Here is a 20,044-nt window from a genome sequence, read left to right on the forward strand (position 1 = left end):
TTGTACAGTAGTCTTCCATGCGCAACAGTGTCAAAAGCTTTCCTGAAATCCAAGTATATGATATCAAAATTATTTTTTGCATCCAGTTCCTTTGTGACCACATCATAATAACCAATCAAATTTGTCAGACAAGACTTTCCCTTAACAAACCCATGCTGTGTTTGAATTATTGCTGCAGTCTTGTCTAGATGATCCTGCAATGCATCTTTAACCAGTGACTCCATTATTTTACCCGGAACAGAAGTTAAACTAACTGGTCTGTAATTACTCATGTCACCGTTCGATCCACCTTTGTGAATTGGGGACACATTTGCACATCTCCAGTCCGTGGGAACCTCCCCTGAGTCCAAGGATGCTCTCATAATTATGGCTAAGGGTTTGCTTAGTTGCTTTGCCGCCTCCTTTAAAATAACTGGATAGATCCCATCCACCACAGGTGCCTTTCTTATGTTTAACTTCAACAATTTCTCCTCCACTTTGCTCTTATTTATTACAAAATCATTAAGCACACTGCTACAATTTGATAACCTTCTTCCATTTTCAAACTGTAATAATTCCTCACGTGTGAATGTAGAGGCAAAATACTCATTCAGTTTGTTTGCTATCTGAGCAGGATCATCAACAGTCGAACCATCGATGTCAAGTGGACCAATCATATTCATCCCCTTCCTTTTAGAGTTTATATAAGTAAAGAAATCCTTGCTGTTTTTTCTTAGCATCTTTTGCCAAAGATTTCTCGTAATCCACCTTCGCCTGCCGAACCTCCTTTGTGACCTGATTACAGACTAGCTTATATCTGCCACAGGCTTCTGCGTCACCTGATAATTTATATGCATCCCATGCATTTTTCTTCTCTGTCACAAGTCTCATTATATCTTGAAACAGGCCTATGGGGCTGGGAATTTCCATACTATAATAATTAATGATAGACACCAGCCAGGAATTAAACTAAAAATTTACTATACAATGAAATAATATACAATGAAATATGATGCAAATAAAATAAAACACTGATTAAATTATAGTTAAAAACAATAAAATTAATTAAAATAAACTAGGTTAAAAGCGATAAAACAATACAATCTGGAGCTTTCGGAGAACTGCCGTCTCCTTCTTCAGCATACTACCAGTGCTACAACACATCCTTAAGTAGCCGGTCCATGGCACTCATGCACGTGATCATCAGACACATGATCTACATTCTCCATGCGCGTATCGGAAATGGAAGTGGCTCGGGAGCGTGTCAAACAGAAACGGTCATCCCTTCTGAGGACAACTGCCTCAAACAGGGGGTGTAAACGGATCCCCCTGTCCCTATTAATAGTATTGTGACTGGATGAACCGATTCGCAAGCTCTCGAGCCACTTGCGTTCCCAAAATCCATGGGCGCGGTCGGTAATGACCGCGTCTTCAGGGGAGATCCGATGCTGCTTTTCCCAGAAATGCTCTGCCACAGCAGACCTCGCATAGTTAGCAGTCTTGATAGCGGTCGTGTGTTCCCCCAGACGGTCCTTTAAACATCGGCCCGTTTCCCCCACATAACACTCCTCACAATCCGGGCACTTAATCTCGTAGACCACATTGCTAGTATGGTCCTGGGCTACGGGATCTTTAACTTGGGATATCACTGTGTGCAACCTCCGACCCGGAAGTTGCACACAGCGAGTCTGGCACTCCCGCAATGCCCGTACAATACGTTCTGAAAGGCCCGGATAGTAAGGAATGTATGCAGTAGCCACAGGGGCAGGCCACTCCCTACGATTGGACTCAACCCTATGAATATATTTGTCCAAGACCCTCTGGGGGTATCCACATTTCCTGAGGTCTGCCGTGACTTTGCAAATTGACTGCTAATTCAAGACTGCTAACTATGCGAGGTCTGCTGTGGCAGAGCATTTCTGGGAAAAGCAGCATCGGATCTCCCCTGAAGACGCGGTCATTACCGACCGCGCCCATGGATTTTGGGAACGCAAGTGGCTCGAGAGCTTGCGAATCGGTTCATCCAGTCACAATACTATTAATAGGGACAGGGGGATCCGTTTACACCCCCTGTTTGAGGCAGTTGTCCTCAGAAGGGATGACCGTTTCTGTTTGACACGCTCCCGAGCCACTTCCATTTCCGATACGCGCATGGAGAATGTAGATCATGTGTCTGATGATCACGTGCATGAGTGCCATGGACCGGCTACTTAAGGATGTGTTGTAGCACTGGTAGTATGCTGAAGAAGGAGACGGCAGTTCTCCGAAAGCTCCAGATTGTATTGTTTTATCGCTTTTAACCTAGTTTATTTTAATTAATTTTATTGTTTTTAACTATATATTTTAACTATAATTTAATCAGTGTTTTATTTTATTTGCATCATATTTCATTGTATATTATTTCATTGTATAGTAAATTTTTAGTTTAATTCCTGGCTGGTGTCTATCATTAATTATTATAGTATGGAAATTCCCAGCCCCATAGGCCTGTTTCAAGATATAGTGAATAATTATGGCCATTTGATGCTTCGACACATCCGCGAGTACCAGAAAATTAGCATAGCTGAAGCTAAACAGAAGCAACATCTGAGATTTGCTCATAGGTGCAAAACACATGAGCTGGTTCCACATGGCTTTCGGGTGAGAATGCCTTTCAATGATGACCATCTTGGGAGAGTTACTAAGATCTATCAAAGAAAAGTTCTAAGTATTTGGATTTCTAAATTACATAATGATCTGAGAGGTATTAGAAGTCGTATTGGACTGAAGTTGGAATACATCAGTACCAATTTAACCCCAGTGCATGGTGCGTTGGTCTTGAGAGTAGTGGCAGATAAAGCAACTAGGGTTGCTGAGGTTTACAAGCGCAGGCAAATCAACAAATTTAATAGATTGTTAGAGGAATCCGTGGTGGTGCGTAACAGGGATACTGGCAACTTTATTCATAATCTTAGTGGCAAACAATTTACTAGAGAACAGGAGGAAGTATTGAGCCTGGGTCCAAAGTTTGCTTTGGTTCCTGCCAGACCTCCCATTGCAGAGATAGCTATGGGAGTGGAAAAAGCCATCAACAAGTTACCTGTTACCCAAGCTGATGAGATACGGGTTAGGGTTGCGGCTATTTTGAGTCAGACCAGGACAGCACATTCTAATCTCAGTCATAAACATGAAAGAGCATTAAGACAACTCAGAAAAGATGAGGATATCATAATGTTACCTGCCGACAAAGGCAGATCCACAGTGGTACTGAATAAGGATGATTATTGTGCAAAAGCTCTGGATCTTTTACAGGACAGCAACATATATAAAGTTACCCATCGAAATCCGTTAGCTGGTTTGGAGAGACAAGTCAACAACATTATACAGGGATGGCATAAGGCTGGTAAAATAACCAAAGACGTTTATTGGTCTCTTCATGCCTCAGGTTGTCGATTACCTCGGTTTTATGGCCTCCCAAAGACGCACAAGGTGGGCATTCCGTTGAGACCTATAGTATCATTTGTGGGTAGTCCCACTTATGCTTTATCTGGATTTTTAGCTGGAGTCATCTCTCCTATAGTGGGACGCTCCAGTTTAGTAATCAGAAACAGCAAGGAATTTGTGAACTTTATAAGAAGCCAATCTATAGGTGAAGACGAACTCATGATTTCGTTTGATGTGGTATCCTTGTTCACATGTATCCCCATTGAACATGGGGTGCATTGTGTAAGATCGGCCTTGGAACGAGATGATTGCTTTAGTGCTAGATCTTTACTAAGCATTGATGATATTTGTAAAGGTGTGGAATTTTGCCTCGCAAGCACTACCATGGTGTTTCAAAAAGTTATGTATAAGCAGGTCCATGGCACGGCCATGGGTTCCCCCATCAGTGCCATTGTGGCCAATTTGGCAATGGAGGAACTGGAAACTAGGGTGTTTCATCAGTTGAATTTCCCCATGCGCGAGTGGAGGAGATATGTGGACGATACCTTCACTATTTTAAAAAAGGGAAAGGAAGATGAGGTGCTCAATATGCTCAACAGCTTTTCCACATTTATACAATTTACCTCGGAGGTGGAAGAAGCTGGGTCCCTCCCGTTTCTGGATGTCTTGGTGAGCAGAGATGGATCTAGATTAAAAACAACGATCTATAGAAAGCCTATGTGCCGTGGCCAATTTGTTCATTATAGCTCAGCACAGGCTTGTCATCATAAGAACAGTGTAGCCAGGGCATTGTTGAATAGGGTGGGGACCCACTGTAGTACCCCTGAAGAAAAGGAAATAGAAATTTGCAAAGTCACGGCAGACCTCAGGAAATGTGGATACCCCCAGAGGGTCTTGGACAAATATATTCATAGGGTTGAGTCCAATCGTAGGGAGTGGCCTGCCCCTGTGGCTACTGCATACATTCCTTACTATCCGGGCCTTTCAGAACGTATTGTACGGGCATTGCGGGAGTGCCAGACTCGCTGTGTGCAACTTCCGGGTCGGAGGTTGCACACAGTGATATCCCAAGTTAAAGATCCCGTAGCCCAGGACCATACTAGCAATGTGGTCTACGAGATTAAGTGCCCGGATTGTGAGGAGTGTTATGTGGGGGAAACGGGCCGACGTTTAAAGGACCGTCTGGGGGAACACACGACCGCTATCAAGACTGCTAACTATGCGAGGTCTGCTGTGGCAGAGCATTTCTGGGAAAAGCAGCATCGGATCTCCCCTGAAGACGCAGTCATTACCGACCGCGCCCATGGATTTTGGGAACGCAAGTGGCTCGAGAGCTTGCGAATCGGTTCATCCAGTCACAATACTATTAATAGGGACAGGGGGATCCGTTTACACCCCCTGTTTGAGGCAGTTGTCCTCAGAAGGGATGACCGTTTCTGTTTGACACGCTCCCGAGCCACTTCCATTTCCGATACGCGCATGGAGAATGTAGATCATGTGTCTGATGATCACGTGCATGAGTGCCATGGACCGGCTACTTAAGGATGTGTTGTAGCACTGGTAGTATGCTGAAGAAGGAGACGGCAGTTCTCCGAAAGCTCCAGATTGTATTGTTTTATCGCTTTTAACCTAGTTTATTTTAATTAATTTTATTGTTTTTAACTATATATTTTAACTATAATTTAATCAGTGTTTTATTTTATTTGCATCATATTTCATTGTATATTATTTCATTGTATAGTAAATTTTTAGTTTAATTCCTGGCTGGTGTCTATCATTAATTATTATAGTACAAGTCTCATTAGTTCATTTGATAACCATTTAGGCCTAAACCTTGAACAATATTTCTTAATCGGTATATAAAGTCTAGTAGCTTCCACGATTAATTCCTTGAATGCTTCCCACTTAGAATTTACTGTTTGTAACATCGTCAGTTGATCCCACTGTACAGAATTTAAAAACTGTCTGAGACCACTGTACTCCCCTTTACGGAAGCAAAAACCCTTTCCTTTACCCCTGACGGTAATTACCTCTTTGAGTAAATCCCACTTCAGCACACTGTGATCACTGCCACCTAGTGGTTCCTTTATCTGCAAATTCTTAATACACGAATGATCACTGCTGATAACCAGATCAAGAGTGTTACTTTCTCTGGTTGCCTCTCGAACATGCTGCTGCAGAAAACAATCATCCAATAAATCCACAAAAGTCTGACTAGTGTGTGAGTGACCAACCACAAGTTCCAGTCAATATCTGGGAAGTTAAAATCCCCCATTATAAGATATTCTGATTTACTGGCCCACTCTATTTCTCTGTACAATTGTTCATTGTACTCATTCAAGTCATTAAGCCTATAACACACTCCTACTCTTATTTTTCCTTTCGCAGTGCTTATCTCACACCAAACTGACTCAACAGAGCACTGTTCATTAGCATTAGCAGAGGCATATGATGCAAGAAAGCAAGCTTATTCAGCATCAGCCAAAAAAAAAAAAAAAAAACCCTCTCCCATTTCACCCCTCCGTTCGTTCGAAATACCTGTCCAGTTGAGCTTTAAATTTGTTTAGGCTATCAACTTCAACAACAAGTGATGGAAGTCGGTTCCACCAACCAACCACCCGCTGGCCAAAGGCAAATTTCCGCACATCTATCAGACATCCGTCCTTCCTCAATTTGAATTTATGCCCTCTGAGGTGATTATTCTGAGAAAGATGAAGAATCCCATTGGCATTGAGCATGCTCAAACCATTCAAAGCCTTATACACCTCTATCAGATCACCTCGCCGGTGCCTAGTCTCCATCTATATTAACTGGGTGCAATTCCTTTGATTTTATGTTTTTCTTAATTAAAAGCATAACACCCCCTCCCTTTCTGTCCTGTCTATCCTTTCTGTACACATTGTACTCCCCAAATTCCAGTTCTGCATTCCTTATATCTTTGTGACACCACGTCTCTGGAATCCCAACAATATCCGCCTTTGATGTCTAGACCAACACTTCAAATTCATCAAATTTATTTACTATACTTCTAGCATTGGTATACATGCAAGCATACATGCTCCTATGCCTATTCCTTGTTACCCTAACACATCCCATATACCCAACTATTCCATGATGACTGCCATCCGTCCCTGAAACCCCCAACACCCCTCGCTCCAGGTCGCTTCTTATTCTAATAGAAGTTGTGCAAGAATTACCTTCACCTCTGCCTGCGGTTACTGTTAAACTATTAGTCTTTGTATCCCCCCAAACTAGCCGTTTTCCGACCCACGTAACACTGCCTCTATAGCATCAGCAAATATTCTTGCACCCTTTCTATTTAAGTTTATCCCATCCCTGTAGAAACAATCTCTCCTGTTAACAAGTACAGTCCAGGCTGAAAAAAATTCTACCCCTTGAGCCTTGCACAATCTTTCCAGGGCCGAATTGATCGACAAGGCTCTCATCATGTACTCCCTCCTATCGTGTCTGGGCAGAATTGCCGACACTTTCAAATTCAACCCTATTTCACGGCTTTTCTTCAACAGTGACCTGTACTTGTTGAGTAATTCCGCCGGTCTCCTACTCTTAATATCATTAGTGCCAACGTGTACAACTATATCACCTTTTGTGCCCTTGAAAGATGATATCCGCTCTACAACGTCATCAACCTTTGCCCCTGGCAGACATACCCTGGTCCTGTTCCACCTATCCTTTTTACAAAGGATGTTCCCCGTTTCCCTGACAATAGAGTCACCAACAACTACTAGTTCCTGTGGGACCAGCCCATTCTGCCTTAGGGGTTGCCGCTGTGTTGCGTGATGACCAAGTGCAAGCTCTGGCGTTGATGTGGGCAGCTGAGAGCCTGATGGGCCCCTCAATTTAGATCTTTCGAGAGCATCCACCCTGTCCTTCAAACTCTCACATAGGCCCATAACAACGCTGAGTTGTCGCCTGATTTCCTTACACTCCTTACATCGCACACACACAAAGACATCCCCCATGGCAATATCATGTTCCGTTCCAGAGAGTTCGGCAAACATTTCACAAGTTGCACATTTTTTTAGGCTGTGATGCGTTGGAGAATTGCCCCCCTCAGTTCTCCCCCGAGTCACAGCACTCCTGCCACTTTGTGCCCGTTGCTTTGCTGCTCTAGTTTGGGGCATGGTAGTTTAAATTAATAAAATCAATAAATTAAATGTCAATAGTATTTGAATAGAAACTATTAAATAGAAACAGGTATAATACCAGCAAAAAATATAGCGAATCACATTATAATACTGAATGATCACTGACATTTTTATAACTGCTAGGAGTAAGGTGGAAAAAAAATATTCATAAGGAACCCGAAAATAAACTGTATATGGTCTATACTTTCTATATTGTCTAACAGAATAACTTCTATTACAGTCTAAATAAACAAAATAAGCAATAATTGAATGATTTAATATTAATAAGCACCATAGTAAAAAAAGTGGAAATGGGGAAAGTACTGTGCAAAACTGACAGCTGGAATAGGACCAGGATATGCCTGCCCAGTAGACTACAGTTGATGACGTTCTAGGACTGTACAATAATGTTGTATATGGAAAACTGTACAAATCTCCAATTTGTACAGTTTTCCATATACAACATTATCAAAGGCTTTCCTGAAATCCAAGTATATGATATCAAAATTATTTTTGACATTCATTTCCTTTGTGACCACATCATTGTATCCAATCAAATTGATCAGACAAGACCTCCCTTTAACAAACCCATGCTGTGTCTTAACTATTACTGCAGTCTTGTCTAGATAATCTTGCAATACTTCTTTAGGCGCCTCCGTAGCCAGGTGGGAAGGAGCAGCAGTGCGTAGTACATGATTCTTGATTAGACCGGGGTTCGAGCCCGTCACCACCAAATACGGAGGATGCAGAAAGGTCAGGGAATGACCACCGCGTATCCCGGAGCAATATGGCCTTAGTTGCTACTGCTCCTAAAAAAAACCGAATAACAATACTTCTTTAATCAGTGACTCCATTATTTTCCCAGGAACACATGTTAAACTAACAGGTCTGTAGTTATTTGTGTCACCTTTTGAGCCACCTTTGTGAATTGGTGATACATTTGCACACCTCCAGTCCATGGGGACCACCCCCGAGTCCAAAGAAGCTCTCATAATTATGGCTTAAGGGTTTGCTTACTTCCTTTGCTGCCTTCTTTAATATAACTGGATAGATCCCATCCAGCCTAGGTGCCTTCCTTATGTTTAACTTCAACAATTTCTCCTCCACTTTGCTCTCCGTTATTAAAAAAAATCACTTAGCTCCTTGTTAGTGTTTGATAAACTTCTGGCATTTCCCTCATTGAATAACTCCTCATGTGTGAATGTAGATGCAAAATACCCATTCAGTTTATCAGCTACATGAGCATGATCATCATTAGTCAACCCATCTATGTTAAGTGGTCCAATCTGATTCATCCCTTTCCTTCTAGAGTTTACATAAGTAAAGAACTCTTTACTGTTTTCTTCGCATTCTTTGCCAAAGATTTCTCGTAATCTGCCTTTGCCTGCCCAACCTTCTTTGTGACTTTATTACAGACAAGCTTATATCTGCCATATGCTTCTGTGTCACCTGATAATTTATATGCATCCCTTACATTTCTCTTCTCTGCCACGAGCCTCATAAATTCATCTGACATCCATTTAGGCCTAAACCTTGAACAGTATTTCTTAGTTGGAATGAAAAGCCTAGTAGCCTCTAAAATTAAGTCCCTAAAGGCTTTCCATTTAGAATTCAACGTTGGTAATATCATCAGTTTATCCCACTGTACAGAATTTAAAAACTGTCTGAGACCTCTGTAAAGGTGATTTACGAAAGCAAAAGCCCTTCCCTTTAGCCTTGATGGTAGTTACATCTTTAAGTAATTACTGTCACCCAGTGGTTCCTTTATCTGCAAATTCTTAATGCATGACTAATCACTGCTGATAATCAGATCAAAAGTATTACTCCCTCTGGTTGCCTCCCGAACATGCTGCTGTAGAAAACAATCATCCAATAAATCTACAAAAGCCTTGCTAATGTGTGGGTGGCCCACCCAGAAGTTCCAGTCAATATCTGGAAAGTCAAAATCCTCCATTATAAGACATTCTGATTTACTGGTCCACTAATTTCTCTGCTCAATTGCTCATTATACTCATCAGGCCTATAACACACACCTACTCTCATTTTTCCTTTCCCAGTGCTTATGTCACACCAAACAGACTCAACATTGCATTGTCCACAAACATCAATTGGATGCACTTCCTTAGATTTTATGTTTCTTACCTAACAGCATAACCTCTCCTCCCTTGCTGTCCTATCTGTCGTTTCTGTACTCATACTCCCCAAATTCCAATTCTGCACTGCTTCTATATCTGTGTGACACCATGTTTCTGATATCTCAATAATATCTGCCTTTGATGTCTTGACTAGCACTTCAAGCTCATCAAATTTATTAACTATACTCCTAGCATTGGAGTACATTCAAGTATACATGCACCTGTTCATATTCTTTGCTACCCTAACACAGCCCATGTATTTATTTGTTCCACTATGACTCCCAACAGTCCTGGAAATCTCCATTGCCTTGCTTTCCATGGAAAGCAAGGCAATGGAGATTAAGATTCAAGAAAGCAAGCAATAAGCTTGCTTTCTTGCATCATATGCCTCTGCTAATGCTAATGGTTCTAGCACCACTGCAAATAGAATCACAGATGGTCAAAGAATACTGCTCATTCTTTGACCTTAATCCATGCATAGCAAATAACTGGAGGTGTTAAGGAGATAACTACCTGAAACTTGATGAGAGCTTTTCACTTATACCATCTTCAAAGGGGAAGTGAACACATGTCAAAGGCCATATTTATACGGCCCAGGCACATTCCATTGCAGTATTTCAAAAGGACAAGGGGGGGGGGGGATTAAGTAGGTAAAAGGATAGATAGAAGGAAAATTTCCACCCCCTCGTATTTAACTAATAGTTTGGGAATTTGAAAATCTGGAGTTTGGAACAGCTTAAAGGTTTTATGGAAGAAAGGATATGAAAGTTTCCACTCAGAAATCCAGGTTCATGACTACCCGTACCTGTTAATAGAGGTCCTGATTTGATTCAATTTTTGTTTTTATTGTGCAAGGGCAACTAAGGCCATGATGCAGCAAGTACAGTAGTAGAGGTCCTGAATGGAACTTACCAAGTAAGTAAATATGTATATACATTTTAGGATAGGGTGGCTTCTAGAGCATTAGTTCAACTCCACCTTGTTTCACAAGTAAATAGAATCTATTTAACAATAACAAAATCATCACATTTAGCAGTAACAATGACAATTATTAGCAGCAAATACTTAATCTCCAAAATAGAGGTCAAAATCACAATGTACTATTAACTGAACATTTTAAAGTTAACTTAAAAAAAAAAAAGGAATTTTGCTAGCAGGGATAAAGAGGTGATTATCCCCTTGTATAAGGCAATGGTCAGGCTACACCTTGAGTACTGCATACAGGTCTGGAGGCTTCATTTTAGGAAGGATGTAGAGCTGCTGAAATGCGTACAGAAAAGTGCCATGAGACTGGTGAGTAGAACAAAGGGTTGCTGTTACTAAGAAAAGCTTAAGTTCTGCAAATTGCAGCATCTGGAGACTAGACACCTGCAAGGTTATCTAATTGAGGTGTATAAGGACTTGAATAGTTTGAGCAAGCTCAATGCTGATGGGATTCTTTCTCTTGCTCAGATTCCAACTGTAATAACTGTAATCTGTATGTTAAGTTATGGAAACCAATACCACAGGCCAATATCCCTGCTCGGGTAGCTAACAAACTAAATGAATATTTTGCATCGACATTCACACATGAGGAGTTATTCAGCGAGGGGAATGCCAGAGGTGTATTCAACTCTAGCAGTAAGCTAGAGAATCTTGTAATAACTGAGAGCAAAGTGGAGGAGAAAATGTTGAAGATAAACACAAGAAAGGCACCTGGGGTGGATGGGATCTATCCAGTTATATTAAAGGAGGCAGCAAAGGAGGTAAGCAAACCCTTAGCCATAATTATGAGAGCTTCCTTGGACTCAGGGGAGGTACCCATTGACTGGAGATGTGCAAATGTGACCCCAATTCACAAAGGGGGATCAAAGGCTGACACAAGTAATTATAGACCTGTGAGTTTAACTTCTGTTCCCGGAAAATTAATGGAGGCACTGGTGAAAGAAGCACTGCAGGATCATCTAGACAAGACTTCAGTTATAGCTAGGACACAGCATGGTTTTGTTAAGGGGAAGTCTTGCCTGACCAATTTGATTGGATACTATGATGCAGTCACAAAAGAACTGGATGCAGGGAATAACTTTGATATTATATACTTGGATCTTAGAAAGGCTTTTGATACTGTTGCACATGGAAGACTGCTGCACAAATTGGAGCAGTGTGGCATTGGAGGCAAGTTGCTGCTATGGATAAAGGGGTGGTTGAGGGGGAGAAGACAGAGAGTGGTAATCAATGGACACTGCTCATCGTGGACTAATGTTATTAGTGGAGTCCCTCAGGGTTCAGTATTGGGGCCTTTATTGTTTTCTGTATTTATAAATGATATTGATGATGGTATATCAGGCTTAATGTCCAAGTTTGCAGACGATACGAAGGTTGGCAGGGTTGTCAAGGACACTACTGACACTATGCTGCTGCAACAGGATTTGGAAAGGTTGAGCAGATGGGCTTCGAGGTGGCAAATGAAGTTTAACATTGACAAATGTAAAGTACTACATATGGGAAACAGCAACCCCAGAGCAACGTATCAACTCTGTGGTACTACACTGACAGTGGTAGAGAATGAAAGGGACCTGGGGGTGGTGGTGCAGGCAGATATGAAGTTCTCTGAGCAGTGCAGACGAGCTGCAAGAGTAGCTCATGGTGTATTGTCAATGATATATAGGAATTTTTCTAGCAGGGATAAGGAGGTGATTATTCCCTTGTATAAGGCAATGGTCAGGCCACACCTAGAGTACTGTATACAGGCCTGGAGGCCTCATTTCAGGAAGGATGTAGAGCTGCTGGAACGAGTACAGAGAAGGGCAACTAGATTGGTGAATGGGACAAAGGGGTTCTCTTACGAAGAAAGGCTTAAGTTTTGCAAATTACAGTGTCTGGAAACTAGGTACCAGCGGGGTGATCTGATAGAGGTGTACAAAGCCTTGAATGGTTTGAGCATGCTCAATGCTGATGGGATTCTTCCTCTAGCTCAGAAAAATCACCTGAGAGGGCATAAATTCAAATTGAGGAAAGACAGATGTAGGATAGATGTGCGGAAATTTGCCTTTAGCCAGCGGGTGGTTGGTGGGTGGAACAGACTTCCATCCCTTGTCGTGGAAGTTGATAGCCTAAATAAGTTTAAGGCTCAGCTGGACAGGTATTTTGAACGAACAGAGGGGTGAAGTGGAAGTGGGTTTTTTTTTTTTTTTTTTTTTTTTGGCTGATGCTGCATAAGCTTGCTTTCTTGCATCAAATGCCTCTACTAATGCTAATGCTAATGCTAATGCTAATTCTCGTTAATTTTTTTGTACATGCAATATCTTATGTTTAAATAAATTAATGAGGGGGCATAAGTTGAAGCAATAAATTAATGAGGGGGCACAAATTGAAATTGAGGAAAGACAGTTGTAGAATAGATATGCAGAAATTTGCCTTTAGCCAACAGGTGGTTGATTGCTGGAACAAACTTCCATCTGTTGTTGAGGAAGTTGACAGCTTAAATTAATTCAAGGCTCAACTAAACAAACTTTTGGAGTGAATTGAATGGGTGAAACTGGAAGGATTTTTTTTTGTTTTCTGGCTGTTGCTAAATAAGCTTGCTTTCTTGCATCATATGCCTCTGCTAATGGTTCCAGCACCACTGCAAATAGGATCACAGATGGGCCTCCTTCTTGGAGTATACATCTAGTAATTCTGTATGATGCCTGAAGATTTTTATGGGTGCCTAAGTCCTAATGACCACTTCACTAAGAGGTGCCTAGACCTAATGATGAAATCAAAGGCATCCAGTAGTTTCCCGTAGTAGTAAAATATATATTTATAAAAAATATAAATAAAAAAAGTAAAGTGCAGCCATTATCAACCCAATGCAGGATGGAAGCCTCCTCAACAATTCATGCTGAGGGAAATGGACCATAATCTGCCACGCTGGTCCAGTGCGAGTTGGCAGATCGACCGTATTTGGCAGTCAGGGGCTTGAACCCCGGTCTACTCAAAGAGCGTGTGCTACTGCACTCCCGCTCCTGCCCACTCAGCTACGGAGGCCTCCAGTAGTAGTAAAATATATTAAAATATCTCCTGCAGCAGAGCAGGTATTGCCAAATATCATAAACAGCTTTTATATCCAGAAAGAGGATACCGTGCTGTGCTTTACTGTTGAGGCAAACTGAAGTCATAGCAAGGTATCCAGCAAGCTGGTGGCGGCGGCGGATCTGCCCCAGAAACAGTGTGAAAGATGGGAGGAAGGCCTGTGCTGTGCTAGACTAGATTGTATTGCTTTTTTAAATATTTTTAGGAGGGAAGCATATGGATATAGGCCAGTCCTTGGATTCCTCAATTTTGGCACTGTTCTTATATAGTAATAGTTCCATATCCTTCGTGTAGTTGCCTCTTTCAAAATCTGGTTAAAAAGAGGTGTAGGAAAGGGTCAAGGATAAATGTGATGCATAACTATTATCAAAAATTGTGGAAAGCCATCTGGTCCCACTGTGGCCTTATTTGGCATCCCAGGCAAGATGATATTTAATGCTGCCCATAAAACAGATTTTTTTTTTTTTTTTTTTTTTTATGAAGCAGGAATAGAATGGTGCATTCATAATGACTTTCACCACTTACAATTAATATTTCCACATGCTTTAGGACTAAATTTTTAATTAGATATAAATTTTAGAAAAATTTATCTGGACTGAAAAAGTGTAAAGAAAGTAGACAATAAAAACAAATGTGACAATAAAAAACAATATGATATTAAATGTCAAAAATACCTATAAAGCTGTATATTTTTTGTGTGAAACTGTGTTTTTTTTTTAATTGTTTAATTTTTATGTTGGTTAACAACAGCTCCTCCCCTTCTTTGCCGATAGGCTTCCCAAGGTGATGGGCAATAAAGGGATTTTTTATTCATTCTTTCAGTCAGTCATTACTGTTTAATAATCAATGAGGAATTTATTTTATAATTGAAATGACTTTTCTTGAACCTCCTCTCCTGAAATCGCTAATACGCTTCTTTTGATACAAACCTGATAGTCTCGGAATACGAGACCATCAGGTTTGTATCAACAGACTGTTGACACGAATATGTCTCAATGCCAATATACTTCTATCAAAAATGACGTTCTCAGGGCAGTGTGCAACTTGCTTTCCCATTTTTAAGAAAAATTATTAAATATTTGTAATTGTGAAAGATAACGTAAATCTAAACAACTTATTGCAGACATTTTCACTTGCATATACAACTAGGCCTTTAGTAGGAAAAAATAAGAAAAAAAAATAATAATAATAAGGGCCGTTTGTACTAACCTCTGGCAACCAACCACCCTGGAATAGCAGCGCGTGTCTGGTTTTAACCAGTCATTGTTTCTTGTCAGCACTTTATCACGACGTTAGAATGGCACACTTATTAATCAACTCACTACAAATTCTAAATCGAATGTTCGATAAAAAGTTGAAGGAATTAATTTTCATCGGTAACGTCCCTAAGTTCCAAAAGTAACCTGAACAGGTGTTACTTGACTAGCAAAACTAAACTCATTACCGAAGTTCTCCCCCCGAAGATTTCCACGTGACTAACAAGCGTCATAGTCAGGAGACCGATCTGATTGGCAGAAGATACGGACAGAAGTCGGGGCAAAAGCACACACCTGACAGGTAGCGGCAATGAGACGGCAAAGGCACTGCAACTTTTGTTTGCCTTCTGGAATCGGAGTGTAATCAGACGTCTTAGTATAGTGATCAACGTGCACCATGAAATTGGCTTTTTTGGTTTTTTTTGTAGGTTTACACAATTTGTTTGTATACGTATGAAATATTGTAATTTTACTCATTTTTCCTGGTAAACAGCAGTCAAGTTCACAAATAGTAGATGGATAGCCAGACTTGTAAAAAAAATAGTGATAGGTCGATCTTGAGACTATTTAGCTCGTAACACCGAAAATGCTATTGCTACAACAGCACAAACAGATTGATTGCTAATAGTTAGTGGCACGCTACGATGACTCCCAGTTGGAAGTCGCTGAGTAAAAAGCTTCAGCCCATGCGAACTGCACTGGAAGCGACTGCCTGGATTACATTATAAAAAAAAAAAAACGAATTGTACTGAGGCCTAGATAATCTGGTGTAGGAATTACACTGACTGGGTTAGTCTTCGAAACTGCATGTAAGGAACAAAAAATTTTTATCATGAAAGGAAAACAAAAAGAAGTTTAAAGAAGCAGACTAAAACACCTGTAAATAAAGGCCTTTTAATCAGTTCGGTGCCATGCATACAGTACAGTAGTTGCAAAAGCAACTGAAAAGTATTAATTGGAAAATTCAATAAATCGCACAAATTTATTGAATTTTCAGAATTTTTGGGAAGCTACACAAAGTTAACGTGAATTACAATACTACTGTCGGAAAAATTAACATTAAAAAAATTTTGTACATACTTTTTATAATGTTATTGTAAGCTGCATTAATAATGACAACAAGCATATTTAATAAACTGGAAATTTTTCCGCCGTTAAAGGCTTTCTTCACTCTGTCAAGCTGGTTTTTCTTTGTCCAATTAATAAATACCGAAAAACTGCAGAAATCAATATTCAAATACATGGGCGCCGGCAGAATATTTTGCAATGTGGAAATGAATTTTTTAACATAGAGAATACAGTTGAACCAGTGAAAGCAGTAACTAAAATAAATTTTAATATGGTAAATAGCTACTGTTTCCATTGGTTTAACTGTAATCTGTATGTTAAGTTATGGAAACCAGTATCACAGGCCAATTCTCGTTAATAATTTTTTTGTACATGGAAATGTAATAAATTAATTAATTGAAATTAATTAATTTATTACATTAATTTATTACAATTAATTTATTGAAACATCTTATGTTTCAATAAATTAATGAAAATATTAAATATTGTGTATTACTTTGAAATCCAAAGGTGGCGCACTTCCACCATGCTGCCAGCGCCCGTTGTTCAAATACCTCTTTTTTGTGACAATATCTTAAAGTAGTTCGTATATGTTAACCGTATAATTAAAGTACAAAGGATGATGTGTGCAGTTTAAAACACATTTTTAAATAAACTATGAAACTCATGATTTAGGTTTGCAACCTACTGGTTAAAATAAATGTTTTTGTACTCCTTGCCACGGCAGAAATATATATATATTTTTTAAACGGAGCTATACATGTACTAATTATTATTATTATTATTATTATTATTAGCCATATGGTACAAGGAAGCTTATAATGCACCAGCCAAAAAAAAAAAAAAAAAATCCCTGTACATGTTAAAGATGTGGTTAACCTGTACCACCAATATATGCATTAGTATTATCAGGGCCCTCAATCAGATCAACTCTAACCTCTTCAGCACTAAGCAAGGCAAGATATAAAATCTGCTATACATCTGCATTTATTATGGTCACTTGGATTGTCTACACGTAAAATTTAAAATATATATCTAATTTAAACTCACTTATTTTACTTTTAAATACACGAGTTGTTCTTCAGTGATGTGGCTACCTGTTGAGTGCCGCTTATATAGTCACTTTTAAGGGGTTACTTGTGAAAAAAAAAAAAAAAATGGTTAGTAATAGTAGTGGAAAATGACACAAGCAGCAAGCTTAAACGTCATCAACCAAAAAAAAAAAAAAAAAAAACGATTACCTGTCCATTCCCCACATTATACTTGCTAGTACTAGTACTTTCTTCAATTCATTCAAAGAAACTCAACTCGACGAAAACAACAACAGATGGAAGTTTGTTCAAGCAATCAACTACCTGCTGGCTGGAGGAAAATTCCGCACATAAATCCTCTAACCATCCTTCCTCAATTTAAATTTATGCCCACTCGTGTGTGTGTGTGTGTGTGTAATCTATGCAAGTGAAAGAATGCTATCGGCACTCGGCAACGCCTTAAACATCTCCATAAGATATCCTGGGAGGTGGCTAGCCTCCAAATCTGAAGCCTTTCCTGGTAAGAGCACCATTTTCTTCCCTTCGCTAGTCTTGTTGCTCTACTTGTTCCAAAAGATCCACATACTAAAATTAGCCTTCCAGAGCAGTTTGCAATACTCACTGTGTGGCCTAACCATTGCCTTAAACAAAGGGACAATCGCTTCCCTTCCAAAATTCCTGTTTATCATTGACAAAATCCCGTGAGTTTTCCGAACAGCCTGTCTTTACTACTCAGCGAACTTCGATTCTGACGGCACCAATTATCCCAAGGTCATTTTCATTTTTTCCATAACGCTGAGTGTAGTGCGGCACAATTGCTACGTTTATCTTGAATAACTGCTACCCGTATGCGGTACCTTGCATTTATCAATGTTCAACTTCCACTTCTCAGCCCATCTGCCTAATTTTTCCAGATCATGTTGCAGTAGCTTGCCTTGATTACTTCATTCACCACCCTGCCAACCTTTGTATCATCTGAAAACTTAGACATTAAACCTGATATACCTTCTTCATTAATATCATTTAAAAATGGAAAACAACAGAAGGCCAAGCAATGAACCCTGAGGGAGTACGCCAATAATATTAGTCCACGAAGAGCACTGTCAATTTATAACCACTTCCCTCCTTCTCCCATTCAACAGTCTATTTATACAGAGAAGTTACTTGTCCTTAATGCCACATTGCTCCAATTTAGAGTATCAAAGCTTTACAGTATCAAAGCTTTCCTAACATCCAAGTATATGATATCAAAATTATTTTTTTACGTCCAGTTGCATCGTTACTGTGCCATTTATGCAATTAGATTGGTCAGACACGATCTCCCCTTAACAAATCCATGCTCTGACTGCAGTATTTCTGTCTAGATAGTCGTGCATTACTGATTTAACCAGTGATTCCAGTATTTTCCCTCGAAATGAAATTAAGCTAAGAGGTATGTAAGTAATCATGTTATCTTTTTATCTCCCTTTGTGAATTGGATGTAGATTGGTATATATCCAGTCCAGGAACGTCCTATGAATCCAAGGACAATCTGATAATTATGGCTAAAGGTTTTCTTACTTATTTTGCTGCCTCTGGGTAATATAATTGAACAGATTCCACCAACCCTGGTGTCTTTCTTATGTTTAGCTTCAAAAATTTCTCTTCCACTTTCCTTTTGGTTAAGACAACCATTTAACTCCCTGTTAGAGTTTTACACACTTCTGGCATCCCTATTCCTAAAGAAATATTTCTCGTAATCTAAATAATTTTGCGAATTGACCGCAGAATATAATAGATATATTTATATATGCGTACAGTATATATATTTTATATCTACGATTACTCTTATGAATGATTCCTATTTAGAATTTGAAGTTGGTAAAATCATCAATTGATTCTACTGAACAGAATTTAAAAACTGTATGAGAATGCTGTAGTCACCGTTATGAAACCAGAAGCTGTTTTCTTACCGTTGACTAGTTACATCTTTAAGTAAATCCTAGATAAATACAGTATGATCACTATAACCACGTGGGTCTTTTATCAGCAGATAAAAAGATCGAGAGCATTGCTCTCTTTTGTTGCCTCTCCAAAAGCCAGTGGTTTATTGTTCGAACAAGTTTCTATCTGTTGTTGTGAAGGTGGATGGTTGAATAATTTAAGGAAGAACTACACAATTTCTTGGTGGGTATGGGTGGGTGAAATGTGTAGTTTTTTTTTTTTTTTTTGGCTGATGCTATATAAGCTTGCTTTCTTGTATCATTTGCCGCTGCTACTAATACTATTATTCCACTGTATAATTGTTTGTTGTACTAATCATATTCATCAGGCTTGTAACACACTCTTTTCATTTTTGTTTTCCCAGTGTTTATGTTCATCAAACTGTCTCAGCATTGCACTGGCCACCGTGTTAACTGGATGCACAGCCTTATATTTAATATGCTTCTTAATTGAGAGCATAACTCCATCTCTCTCTCCTGTCCTATCTTTTCTTTTGTACATATTGTCCCCATAGTTAAGTTCTGTATTCCTTGTGTCTGAGTGACACCATTTCATCGAATACCCCCACAATATATGCATTTGATAACTTAATAAGTATTTCAAATTCATCAAATGTATTTACTATGCTGCTGCTGTTGCTGTGTTGTTGTTGTAGTAGGTAGAGCTTTAGGGCATCAGCAACTAAAGACATATTGCTCCGTGTGTACCATCTGTAAATTTCGTGTGTTCTGTGGTCGATTTTCTGTTTTGATGGTTGAAAAACCCGATTTTCTGGGAGAAAAAAAAACTATGCTTCCCTCGCCTAAGATCAACTAACTCATCTAGGAAGTGAAAATGGCCCATAAAGACGGCGATTATACCAACTCTGCTACCCACGAGGGCTATGCACTATGCATTTAGCATTGGTGTACACGGAATTATAGATGCAACTGTTTTTACTCTTAACAACTCTCTTTGCTGGTAGCACA

The 20,044-nt window shown here is 39.6% G+C and overlaps 2 protein-coding genes across 5 annotated transcripts in view; one reads left to right on the forward strand and one right to left on the reverse strand.

Annotated features, from left to right (window-relative positions):
* The window catches only part of LOC150077632 (epidermal growth factor receptor kinase substrate 8-like), a 432,910-nt gene that overhangs the window by 316,733 nt on the left and 96,133 nt on the right, over positions 1–20,044 (reverse strand). The window contains exon 1 of one of the 4 annotated variants that reach the window (XM_090384185.1): positions 14,948–15,198. The exons of 2 other annotated variants lie outside the window; for them this stretch is intronic. The gene's annotated coding sequence lies outside the window, so the exon portion shown is untranslated. Of the gene's footprint in view, positions 1–14,947; positions 15,199–20,044 lie in introns of those variants that run through there. One more of the 4 variants, XM_090384189.1, reaches the window with a different exon arrangement.
* LOC150077633 (uncharacterized) lies at positions 2,503–19,001 on the forward strand. The gene is made up of 2 exons (XM_090385175.1): positions 2,503–3,447; positions 18,942–19,001. The coding sequence occupies exons 1-2, from the start codon at positions 2,503–2,505 to the stop codon at positions 18,999–19,001; spliced, it is 1,005 nt and encodes a 334-aa protein (XP_090241301.1).

The sequence above is a fragment of the Mastigoproctus giganteus genome, chromosome 11 (genome assembly GCF_048544385.1).
Source record: "Mastigoproctus giganteus isolate SK-2022 chromosome 11, ASM4854438v1, whole genome shotgun sequence".
In the NCBI taxonomy this organism is placed as follows: domain Eukaryota; kingdom Metazoa; phylum Arthropoda; class Arachnida; order Uropygi; family Thelyphonidae; genus Mastigoproctus; species Mastigoproctus giganteus.